Raw genomic sequence first — 12621 nt, forward strand, 5'->3', positions numbered from 1 at the left:
TTCCTGCGGTGGCAGTGGACAACAGATGGTGATGCTCAGTTTGGTGCTGTACTGGTGCAAATTCTTGTAGGGATCCTTACTGAGGTTGTCGTGCAGTTACTGGATACTAAATCTGTTTTTGAAAGGGCCGTTATGAGTGTGTACCAAGCTGGAAGTAGTGAAGGTTATGGGCAGGTTTGCTGGGGGGCCTACAAACTCAAGCTATTCCCAAAATGTCAAATAAGCTTTTTACAGGGGAAAGTTGGTGCTGTTGTGAAGAAAAAAAAAACAATTCTGTCTCAAGATCAATTCCCTCTGGGATTCTGGTGAGAGGTACTGCTATTATAGCCTGGCCATCTACACCTAACAGATTACAAGACATTGGACGGCATTTTTTCATACTTGAGGACAAGGATGTTTAAAAGGAGTAGGTATTGTCATGGACCGGGCTTTTGGGAGGATGGTACCCCATAGCCAGTCCAGTGTCTGCCGTTAGCTGGTTGCTTTTATTAGTGATTAATGATAGTTTAGTTAGCTTAATCATGTAATTAGTCAGTTAATTCAATTGTAATGTGGGGGTAGGATGTATCCATCTGGGGGCATATTAGCCGTAGGATCTATTGAGTGAGGTTGAGCTTTATAAGCTCAGTTCTGTAATAGTTAGGGCAGGAATGAAAATAGATGAGAAAAGAGTTGTTCTCTCAGGAATGAGGCAGTGACTGTTCTCTCAGGAATGAGACAGTTTATTTGAATTATTATTAAGGTTTTGATCAACAAAACTAGTGACAAAAAACCAAGGTGACCAAACTTGTGATACAAAAACCCCACTCAAATGTTAGGAACCACTAAAACTCCATCTTAAACAAAATCGATACAAAAACCCCAAAATTTTAAAAACTGATACAAAAACCCCAAATTTTAAAATTGGTTTCATCAAATTTTATGTTGGTTTCATCAAATTCTTTTGGGTTTTTGTGTTAATTTTGTTTTGATGGGGTTTTTGTGTTACTTTTGTTTTGATGGGTTTTTTGTGGAAGGATAGTGACACCTTTGGGGTTATAACTCGCGGACCGTTTGATCAATCTGTTTATCAGCGTAAGTCTCGATCCAATTCTTGTTATTGTACATCTCAGTACATAACAGAACCAACACTTTCAATTCTGAAAATATGAAAAGTTGGCAAGGTTGACAAAAAAATACCCTGCCGACTATGAAAAGTCGGCAAGGTCGACAAAAGAATACCCTGCCGACTATAACATTTTTGACACACAGAGAAAGGTGTTACAAATGCATGATTAGTCGGCAAGGTATTAATTTCATAACCTGCCGACTAAACTATAGTCGACAAGGTATAAGGATGAATACCGTGCCGACCCTGTAAATGCTAATTTCAGAGATGAAAAGTCGGCACGATATTCAACCTATACTAGTCGGCAAGGTCGACGAAAATAAACCATGTCGACTGTTGATAAAAATTTGGATTATACAAGATTTGAGATTGGGTACAAAATCATACCCAATCTCAAATCCAGTATAATCCAAATTTGTTTTTTTTATTGATTTCATAATTAGAGTTTTGGAAAAAGATTTTGAATTTTTTTAGATGGATTTTAGTCGGCATGGTTTTTTTCGGGGGACAATTTAGTCTATTAATACCTTTTAGACACCCCTTAGCACACTAGGTTGGATGGGTTTAAATTTGGTATACCCGAATTAATCTGGATATATCCCAATTGGACAGGTAATAAAAAAATGAGAAGATGTTTTAAATTTTAATTAATATTATACACTTTTTGTCTTTACAAATTACAAAGACTTTTTACAAAACCTATTTTTCTCGTCTCCATAACAGAAATCAGAGTACATTTTGTTTTGTAGGGTCTTCCCTGTATTTTGTAAATACAACTTGTCCTTTGAAAATGGTAAGAGCAGTGCTATCCCGCACGACCGTGCGGGAAAGCTTAATAAGGTATCAGTTATAGGTCGTTGGATGGTTTTATGGACGGTCAGATTATGGGTACTTTATTTTGTCTAAGAAATTATAGCTGGCAACTGTACGTTTTTAGAAAGAGGTCCTTCTTGAAAAATCGTTTCAACCTATTTTTTGTATGTGGCCCCTTTTTATTTTTTTGACACCTATTTAATCAAAAAACCTACCCCATTCAAATCCCCTTAACTGTTTCACTTTTTGAGAAAAAGTTGGAAGTTGAAAATATAAAAAAGCAAAACAGTTAGGTAATAAAACAATTTTCTAAATTTTTTCTTATTTTATATGAGGTGTCAGCATTTAAAGAGGGGCCACATACTTGAAGTATGTGGCCCGACCACATCGTAGTCGCACCGAACCGCCCCGGCTACGATGTGGTCCGGCCACATCCATTTTGTATGTGGCCTCTCTTTATTTTTTGATACCTATTCAACCAAAAAACCTACCCCCTCCAAATCCCCTTAACTGTTTCACTTTTTGAGAAAAAGTTGGAAGTTGAAAATATAAAAAAGCAAAACAATTAGGTAATAAAACAGTTTTCTAAAAATTTTCTTACTTTATATGAGGTGTCATCATTTAAAGAAGGGCCACATACTTCCCGACCACATCGTAGTCGCATCGATTTTCAATTTCCAATTTTTTCTCAAAAAGCGAAACAGTTAAGGAGATTTGGAGGGGTAGGTTTTTTTGTTGAATATGTGTCAAACAAATAAAGAGGGGTCACGTGCAAAATGATGGATGTGGCCCAACCACGTCGTAGCCGGGGCGGGACTAATTGGCTTCTCAGCAGTCAGCGTTCTACCACATTCACGCCTTGGCTGCTTTCTTCTCAGTGTCACGCCACTATCAGCCACTCTAGTTTCTTCTTCTACGGTTCTTCTCTCTTTCTCTCCCAGCCTCACTCGCTTCTCCCGCCAAAATCCCTCTTCCACCATTTTCATAACTTCGCTTATATTCATTCTATCGCTTCTTTCTTGTATTACGAATCGGCAGAAGAAACACTTCCATCGTTCGTTAAGGTACGTTTCAAACTCAATCGCAAATGTTAATCGTCTCTCTCTCTGGATTTCCGATTTGAATGTGTGTTGACTAGTGATTCATCTAAAGTAGGTATTCGTTGATTTGAATTCCATCACCGATTCTATCTCAAATTCTAGGTTTTCGTTTTACGTCTCAAAATTCCCCTGGAGCGAGAAGTACTGCATTTAAAAGGAAAGGTTAAATTCATGATTCTTACATTCTATTCTGCTTTGATACATATAACAAAGTCTCATCTATTTCCGTTGATTAGTGTAGTCACATCTATTAGAGTCCAAAATCTGTGAGGAATGTAGTTCTGGTTAAACTCTCGTCGACTTTAGTAGATTGATCAAAATTTGGTTATTTTGAACATTTTTTTATTCAAATTATTCGATCTTGTTTGTGTTATGTGAATATGAATATAAAGTAAGAGAATCCAGACTCCTATTTTTTTGATTATATAAAACTGCGTGTTCATGATCGTTTTAGGCTTTTAAATTAACAAATGTTATATTAAAGCTCGCTTTTGAGATTTACATGCTGTAGGTGTAATTTGGTATCTTAAAAAGATGTGGCTACAGGTGTCCAAGACAGTAAGAGTTTGAATTGTCTGAAGTTTAGATAATGTGCAATGAGCATTGTTTGATTTTGACTGATGATAAATTTTATGGTGATCTTCTTAAACAACGGATCAGATCTCTATTTCTTGGAATTATTTGGTATTTTGGTTATTGATTTCATTTCACTGACGAAACATTTTGATACCTTGTGTACAGGTCAAGCGTAGGAGATTCTGATACATTTTGGTACCTGGCCTCCGTGCTCAAAAACATGAGCTACCCTGTGGATTCATATGCTTTGAAGTCAGTGTTTGATTTGCCTGAGCCTTTTCGCTCAACTTTCAAATTCAGGTGGGATGTGTAGTTTGATTGCATCTGTTGGTGCACCCAAAATAGAAGATCTCCTGTTGACTGTTGTATTATTTATTCTTCCGCCAGTAGATATGTCGTCCTAAATTCAGTATCTGTTTGGCATATAAAGTAGCTTCCTACGTAACAAATGTGGTTAGAGCATTCATATTCGAGATGACATTGTCACTTGAAATCATACTTAAATTGGACAAAAATGTTTCTTACGGTTATTACATTGATTGATAAACAAATTATGTTGCATGTTTCCTGACAAGCAGTTAGGTTAGGGTACCCAGTGAGACTACCGTCTCGGAAAATTTCAAAATTGCGAGTCAGTTGGTCTGTTATACTTAAAATCACTCATTTATTCTTTCTTTTGTATATAAAGGTAGTCCAGTTTATGTTATCACTACCATTCTTGACTGGCTTCTTGAGTTTTACCATTTAAACTGCATGGAAGTAGCACCAAAAAGAAATTAAGTACTAAGTGGCTCATGAGTTTTCAACTTCGGTTGTTTGCTTGATCTGAACTAGTAAGCTGTTATAATAGTTTATCTTATTATTGCGGATGCAGGTATTTCAATTCGTTGCAGAGTGAGTGCTTTGCTGGTTGTTACTTCTCTGACATGAACATGGTCATTTCGGCGCCAACTGGAAGCGGTAAAACGGTGTTATTTGAGCTATGCATCTTAAAGCTCCTTTCTAGGTTCCTTTCTCAGGACGGAAGGTTCCTTCATATGAAGGGTACACTGAAAACAGTAAGTTTTCCTACTTCTGTTGCTGGTACCGATAACGCGATTTATTCTCTATCATATATGTCATACGCCTTGCACAAAACAGATCTCTCCATTTACTGATATAACTGCTAATACATATTCTTCGTGATAGCAATACTTTGGATACTTATGTCCCATATGCTGTAGTAAGCCAAACTGATTAATCTCCTTTAATTGATCAAAAAAAGTGTTATTTGTTTTCACTTTTTGAGTAGTTTGTGTATTTACCTTTTCCTTTTGTGGTAAAAAGGTCTACATAGCTCCATCTAAGGCCTTAGTACAGGAGAAGCTTCGTGATTGGAACCAGAAGTTTGGTTTATTGGGTATTAAATGCTTGGAGCTCACAGGTGATAGTGAATCTCACAGCCCAAAGAATATGCAAGAAGCAGATATTATTCTCACTACTCCTGAGGTGAATGTTCAAATGTCTAGTATCATCCAACTTCTCAAGAATAGTTTTTGCTCCTTTTTTATTTGATGAAACTGTTTTGAACCTTACTTGTGAGTATCTTTTGCTGGACATTTCACTCTTTTTACAGAAGTTTGATTCCGTCACCCGCTATCGCATAAAAGATGGTGGTCTGAGTTTTTTCTGCGACATAGGGCTTGTACTTATTGACGAGGTTCACTTATTAAATGATCCTCGTGGAGCTTCATTGGAGGCAATTGTTAGTAGAATCAAAATGCTTGCTCGCAGCCCCGAAATGGAATCAAGTGCTCTGGCTCATGTTCGGTTCATTGCTGTTTCAGCTACTATTCCAAACATTGAGGACCTCGGTAAGCTCTTGCATTCAATGATAATAATTTGATGATTTGCATAAATTTGATGATTTCTGTCACTGTTTTCTAAATTCTACAGGGGAATGGCTTATGGTTCCAGTTCAAGGACTTAAAAGGTGCTGTCTTGACAAAACTATTATGGTGGATACAATCTCTTGTTTGCTTAATTATCCAGACCTTCAAAAGTTATTTTTTTCTTGTTAACTTTCACCCCACAGATTTGGAGAAGAAATGAGACCTGTAAAGTTGACCACCAGAGTATTCGGTATAGGCGACCACTTCACTTCTATGCTCTTAATGCCGGTGTCTTATGAGGCTTTATGCTTTTTGCACTGAATCAAGATTTTTATTTGTTTCCCCTTGTTTTGTGCAGGTTACGCTCCAGCAAAAAACGATTTCTTGTTTGAACGGGTAATTGCTTAATCCCATCATATATTTGATTGTACTTTTTGGTGTTTGGGGAACTGTAATGTATCTCTTGTGTTTTTTTTTTTGTAAAATATCCACTAAACGCTGCCTATTGAATCATTTGGGGTCATATATGTTCTACTCAAAGATGGATAATTTTCTTTGTTATTGTTATTCTGACTGTTTATTCTTATCCATTAATCCAGCGCCTTCAAAACTACGTTTTCGGTAAGCAAGAATCAGAAGACTGCTTATTCGTTTTTGTAAATTCTTTTTTGCCAGTGTATATAATTTTGAAATGCATGACACAATGTAACATGCAATTACTTTTTCCTCCTCTACAGATATTCTTATGCAACATTCTAGAGGGAAATCTGCCTTGATTTTCTGTTCAACCAGAAAAGGAGCACAAGAAGCAGCACTATGCCTCTCTCAGACTGCAATAACATTTGGCCTCTCGAATCCATTCATAAAGTCGAGGGAGCAACAGGAACGGCTAAAGGAAGCTTCGCTATCATTCAGTGATAAGCAAATGCAATCATGTATTTTTGTTGGTGGTAAATGCAGATTAGCCTCGATTTTAAATATTTGTCGGATTTTTAAGTGGCATTTTTGTCATCAGCTTTGTATGATAGTGCTGTGCGAAAAACAATTGTACTGTATACTCTTGGTTTACAGTTGGTTACCACAATGGTGGACTATGCCAAAAGGACCGCAACCTTATCGAAGCCCTTTTTCTTAAAGGAGATCTTCAAGTTATATGCACTACAAACACTCTTGCCCATGGTATCAACTTACCAGCACACACCGTTGTGGTTAAGTCGACACAACACTTGTAAGTGAAACTTCTCCTCTTCAGGTGAAATGTCGTATGAATCTTTTAGTTATCAAATTAGTTCATCATGTACGCCATTAACACTATACTTTGTACAGCAACAAAGAGAAAGGCCTCTACATGGAGTATGATCGGTCAATGATACTTCAGGTTTGGTAACTCACTGCCTCCTGTTTTTTGTTTACTTTTAAAAGGAAAAGGTCCATTTTCACCGCATTAATCAAATAGTGAATCTATACGGTTTACCTATAATATAGATTTAGGATGGGGATGTATTTTATTGGTGCTGACAGCTCATGTACAATGCTGAAGATGTAAATTAGCGGCACTCACCTTTATGTAGTTGGATAGGGTACACTTTGCTACTTCTAGCTCATGTATCTTTTATTCTATTTGTTGTAATTGATTCTTCTGCACTTCGTGATACCCCTGTCCAATGCATAGTTTGTACAATGTGATTGAAGTTTGGAATTGCAGATGTGTGGTAGGGCTGGGCGTCCTCCATTTGATGATACTGGCACGGTGATAATTATGACAAGAAAAGATACAGTACATTTCTGCCTTATTAATTCAGATATATGTCTTCAAAACTTAGTTCATTCAATAAAGATTAATTTCTTTTTTCAAAGAATCCAGTGCCTTCGTACGCAAATTTATGATGTTTTTTTTCTTCTTATAAAAGTAAACCGTTGAGTTTTTTTTCAAAAACTCAGGTCCACTTGTACGAGAATTTATTGACCAGATGTGAAACGGTTGAGTCTCAGTATGCTCTTAACCTTTATCATATTTATAAATTGTTCTTCTATCTTAGTAAGTATCGTCTATCTTGGTAAGTAACCTGTATATCTCTAAACTACGTTGCTCGTACTTTTTGCATTAGATTACTTTCATTTGTGACGGAGCATCTAGCTGCAGAAATAGTTCAGCTAACTGTCAATGATGTACCTCGGGCAATTGAGTGGATAAAATGTTCTTATTTGTATGTGCGAATGAAAAAGGCATGTTTTCATCGAAACTCATTATATGTTTGAGAATATTTTTTGTCATCAATGTATTTCTTATACCTCATATGTCTAATCAGAACCCCTCGAATTATGCATTAGAAAGGGTCCCTGGTGGAGGGCTAGAGATGCATATGCAAGGTAAGGGTTTGCATGAACTGTTAAGGTTTCTTGTCTATTGTTGTCTTTTGGCTAATTAATTCTTCAATGTCAGAAATTTGTGTTCAGAAAGTAAACGAGCTATCAGGACATGGAATGATCTGGACAGATGAATATGGTTTTCTTTTGAAGCCGCTTGGTATCTTCTTTCCTCGTGTACTAGGGCACCTAGATTTATATGACCACGAATCTCTAAAAACTTTGTTCTGGTTGTTTGCATGACAGTGGTTCTGTAACTTGTATCTTTTTCACCTTTGTAATTTTCAGAGCCTGGGAGGCTGATGACCAAATATTATTTGAAATTCGATACGATGAAAAACATAATGGGTACCCCTGAGAAATCCAGTTTGGAAGATGCTCTTCATGTTGTTTGCCGCTCTGAGGAGATATCCTGTATGTATATATCAGTATAGCGTCTGTAGGCTGAGATAACTCCACCTGTTAACAGGCAAATTAGGTTACTGCCTAAATTTTTTATGCTGGAAAATGAAGGGATACAGCTGAGGCGTAATGAGAAGAGGATTCTAAATGACATAAACACTGATAAAGAAGGTCGCCTTCGATTCCATATTCTTGGTGAAAATGGGAAACGGAAAAAGCGAATTCAATCAAGAGAGGAGAAGATCTTTCTGTTGGCAAATGACTGCTTGACTGGTGATCCCTCATGTCACGATTTGTCCCTCAGCCAGGTCTTATATGCTGTTACAAATGGTATCATCATAATTTCCACTAAATTAACTTAGTGAAGCCTTATTAATCTCCTTTTACACCACAGGACATGAACTCTATATGCTCAAATGGGAGTAGAATTGCTAAGTGCATGAAAAAGTACTTTACTTACAAAAAGAATTACAAGGGAGCTTTTAACTCCACACTTCTTGCCAAATGCTTAGATCAGAAACTGTGGGATGACAGTCCTTTCTTGCTGAAACAACTTACTGGCATTGGAACAGTAACGGCGAAGGTTTATTCTCCACTTCATTTCTTGCAGAATGTTATTCTCGTAGTACAGTTATGCTGATTAATGATGTTTAGTTAGACTAAACTATGTTTTCGTAAATGTGTTAGGCATTAAACTCTGCAGGGATAAATACTTTCGGAACTTTAGCAGATGCTGATCCAAGGAGGATAGAAATAGTTACTAATCGCAAATATCCGTTTGGGAACCATATTAAAGAATCCTTATTGTCACTTCCTCCTAAAGTTGAGTTGAGCATCGAGGAGATTGGATGCCAGAGGCAAGGGAAGTCAAAATTAGTGGTAACATTGACTCGGTTATCTCAACCTGTTCCAGCGACAAAGCGTCATTTTGCCGATATGGTACCTTTTCTTAACTCTCTCTCTTTTCATTTGCTATTTAACCATAACTTATGAACGTCAATGAACGTTGACCAACGGTACTCATCTCTGTCATTTTCATCCATATTTTCTTTCATGATATATTCAAGTGACTGAACTTTTTACAGGTTGTTGGTTCAGAGGAAGATAACCTGATCCTGTTTCACGAGAAAATAAGGTTGAATCAGCTTATTTCAATAATTTTCTGGATTAGTGGAAAGACTACTGTGACAATAGCATTATATATTATTATGTTTCTCTAGTCTGTACTATGCCCGTGTTATATGCTCATCAATCCAGATTGTCCAACTCGTTGGTGGATGGTTTATCATATTATTGGGCTTATTTGACCAGTAGATCTACTGGTGTGTGTGTGCGTGTGTGTTGATTAGAATAAGATATCCTATTTTTCCGAGGTTGACTCTCTTTTGGTTTGGTTATCGCAGAGTGGACGAGTTTTCCAGGTGCGCAATCTTGAATTTTTGCTGGTCTTCTCATCTCATTTCACAGGTTCTACTTTCTTTGTGACCCACACCATGGTTGTGGTGTTTATTGCAGTCCCTATAGTACAACAGTTCTCGTGTCAAGACCTGAGCAAGGAAAGTTAACTGTGAGGGCGGATCTGCTTTTCGAAGAATACAGTAATATTCTTACTGCTATGTATCAAACTATTAATGATATTCATTTCTTTTTCTTTTTCTTTTTTTCTTTTTTTCGTTCTTTTTTTTGTTCTTTTTTTAATGAATGTTAAGACTGTTATGAGTTGTTTTATGGTGATGCTCATGCAGTTGGTCTTGATCTCCACAAAAACGTCTTACTGGTGAAGGAAATCGAATCAAATATGATTCGAAAACGTGGAGGTTATAGAACCACCTCCACTTATGATCTGCCCCAAGAAATCTACATCGTAGACGATGATGACAAGAAAACCACCTCTCATACTTCAACAAAAGAACTTCACGTGTCACACAAGTCTACGGAGGTTTTCTCCATGTGTGTCCTTCAATCCCTTTTGTCATTCAATTGTCTAGTAATATGTCATTGCTTCCGGATATCTGTTCCACTTGTTCTCAAGCTTACCCTATCTTAAAGTTAAACTTCTTTTCGCAGGCCAAGTTTCAATCTGCTAGAGGAAGAATCGGACGAAGGTATCACTGATCTAGTTTGATTTATTGCATAATACACTGCTTCAACTTTGTTTCCAATTCTTTTTGCTTATTTTATTCATTTATAGATGTGGCCGTAATCAAAACCGAAGAAAAAGAAAGTGAAATCATAACTGAACAGACAGTATTTGATCACATCCGAAGAAAAGCTAAGAACTTTCCAGTTTTTGCCACATCAAGTAGTGCCGATTCATCAACATCCGGGAAATTGGTCTCGGTGAAAAGAAGTCAATCTCCAAACCATGTTGAACCCCACAGTACAAGTCATGTGCTGGAAGAAACAAACGCAAGTATGCGGAGAGCGACTATTAATGGTCCAGATATGGAGCCTGGAGATGGTTTCAGAAAGGATGAAACTCTGAAACATCATGTCAATACACGACACTCTGAAACAAATTCAAGTATTCAGACATATCCTATTAATGGTCCAGATATGCAGCTTGACGGTGGTTTCAGAAAGGATGAAACTCCGAAACATCATGTCAATACCCGACACTCAAGCAGCTTTGGTCTTCTAGAGGAACACATGAATATAGGTAGTAACCTGAAACAGTTCCTACTTACCCTTCTATAGCCTTTTCAGATATGTTTTAACCTTCTTTCTTTTCTTTTTTGGATTATATAAAAGGTATTGCTTCCCCAGAACAAACTGTTTTTGATCACATACGGAAGAAAGCTAAGAATTTTCCAGCACTCACAATAGAGGCCATGAGATTGGAACCTGTGGTCCCTTCAAGAAAACGTTTCTGCCTGGATCAGTTCAAAACAAGTATCTCTGTAGAAGAGCATGAGGCAGAAATTTCGAAGATTACCTCGGAAGACAGTACAACGATTCCCGATTCCAGAATGGGAGATATGGGTAGACTTGTGTATGGGACCAATACATATGTGAAACAACATACTTCCACGAGCAGTGCAAGAAGTGTGAGCTCACATATACTACCTAAGGTTTTAGGCACCCAAACTGATTCAGCAGAATTAAGAGATATCTCTATGTTTGACAGAATAAAACATACTTCTCATTCTATAACCTCTGGAGATCACTATAGCGGCAAACAGCAGCAGTACTCAAATGGATCAGATAGGCAGTTGTGCTCATTGGATATGATAGATGAGAAGAAGAAAGAACCCTTCTTTGGGTTTAAGAGTGTTTTTTCATTTCTCTGATTAACAACAGCATTACTCAAATTTGTGGAATAGGGAGTTCTTCCCCCAATGGATAGTAGCTTAGAAAGTACAAAGTGTGCTGCCTTGTTTTTATTTCTTTGATTGCTTGTCACAGTCACTGTCAGAGAATATATCATTTGTTTCTATTACCGGAAGAGAATATATTATTTGTAAATAGCTATTGGCTTTTCTCATAGTCTTTTACAGCATGGTCGCACAACCTTGCTGTGATTTAGCTCAAACGGTGTCAATGAGGTGTGTAGTTTTCTACCCAGTGAGCAACTGTAATATGATCAAGTCAAGTACACAAAATTCAGCTTTGAAGTTTGGCAATGCGATTTGTACAACAATGGGGTGGCTCAATCCTGACATTGTCTGGGCCAAACCTGTATTTGTTTCTCTTTTTCACGATGGGTTTAGTACATAATTCAGACCATTAGAGCAACTGCAATGGTGCGACTAAGACCAAAGACCAAAAACCAAAAAATAGTCAAAATTTTGGGTTTAGTCTGTGGTGGTACGTTACGGTAGCCGAGTATATTTGATCAAGCGGACACATAAATTTCGTGTGGTGTTGCGCGGACATATAATTCACGCCTGTATGAGGCGTACATTTCACTCACGCTCAGAGTGGGGCGTACATTTCACAAACGCCAGACAAGGGGCGTTTATATTCTTCACGCCTGATGGGCAGACGGCCACTATATGTTCGCTTGGAGTTTATGTTTGGGGATGATGTCTTACTAACTAGTGTCCCACTGCATCTGACTGGAGCTGTGTTCATTGGGAATAGACGTCGGAGATATAAGCTAGTGACAACTGCCGTGGTGATGTGTGGGAGTTTTGAGATAATGCCGAGAAACTCTAGTGAAAGTGCAGTTACACTTTGTGTTTGTGAATGGGCGTGCTTCAATGAGGCGGTCATTATAAGCTCGCATGTCATCAGGCGTACATTTTACCAACGCCTACTCGGGCGTAAATTATATCAACGCCTAATTGAAGCGTTCATTATATGCACGCCTCACCAATGGCACGAGAATTATACATCCGCTTCAAGTGAAACGTAACTTAAAAGCTCGCCTATCAACAAACGA

At 37.6% G+C, this 12621-nt stretch overlaps 1 protein-coding gene across 1 annotated transcript; it reads left to right on the top strand.

Annotated features, from left to right (window-relative positions):
- Positions 1–2704: 2704 nt before the first annotated feature.
- Positions 2705–11712, top strand: LOC113296327 (DExH-box ATP-dependent RNA helicase DExH17). The gene is made up of 28 exons (XM_026544635.1): positions 2705–2985; positions 3763–3897; positions 4472–4655; positions 4924–5085; positions 5213–5450; positions 5533–5569; positions 5672–5718; positions 5827–5864; positions 6068–6089; positions 6206–6418; positions 6540–6696; positions 6795–6846; positions 7174–7245; positions 7410–7459; positions 7577–7694; positions 7778–7838; positions 7912–7995; positions 8124–8249; positions 8349–8545; positions 8632–8820; positions 8925–9176; positions 9323–9372; positions 9641–9658; positions 9753–9835; positions 9983–10187; positions 10305–10342; positions 10429–10896; positions 10989–11712. The coding sequence occupies exons 1-28, from the start codon at positions 2705–2707 to the stop codon at positions 11525–11527; spliced, it is 4116 nt and encodes a 1371-aa protein (XP_026400420.1). The 3' UTR covers positions 11528–11712.
- Positions 11713–12621: the final 909 nt, after the last annotated feature.

This window comes from Papaver somniferum, chromosome 7, assembly GCF_003573695.1.
Source record: "Papaver somniferum cultivar HN1 chromosome 7, ASM357369v1, whole genome shotgun sequence".
In the NCBI taxonomy this organism is placed as follows: domain Eukaryota; kingdom Viridiplantae; phylum Streptophyta; class Magnoliopsida; order Ranunculales; family Papaveraceae; genus Papaver; species Papaver somniferum.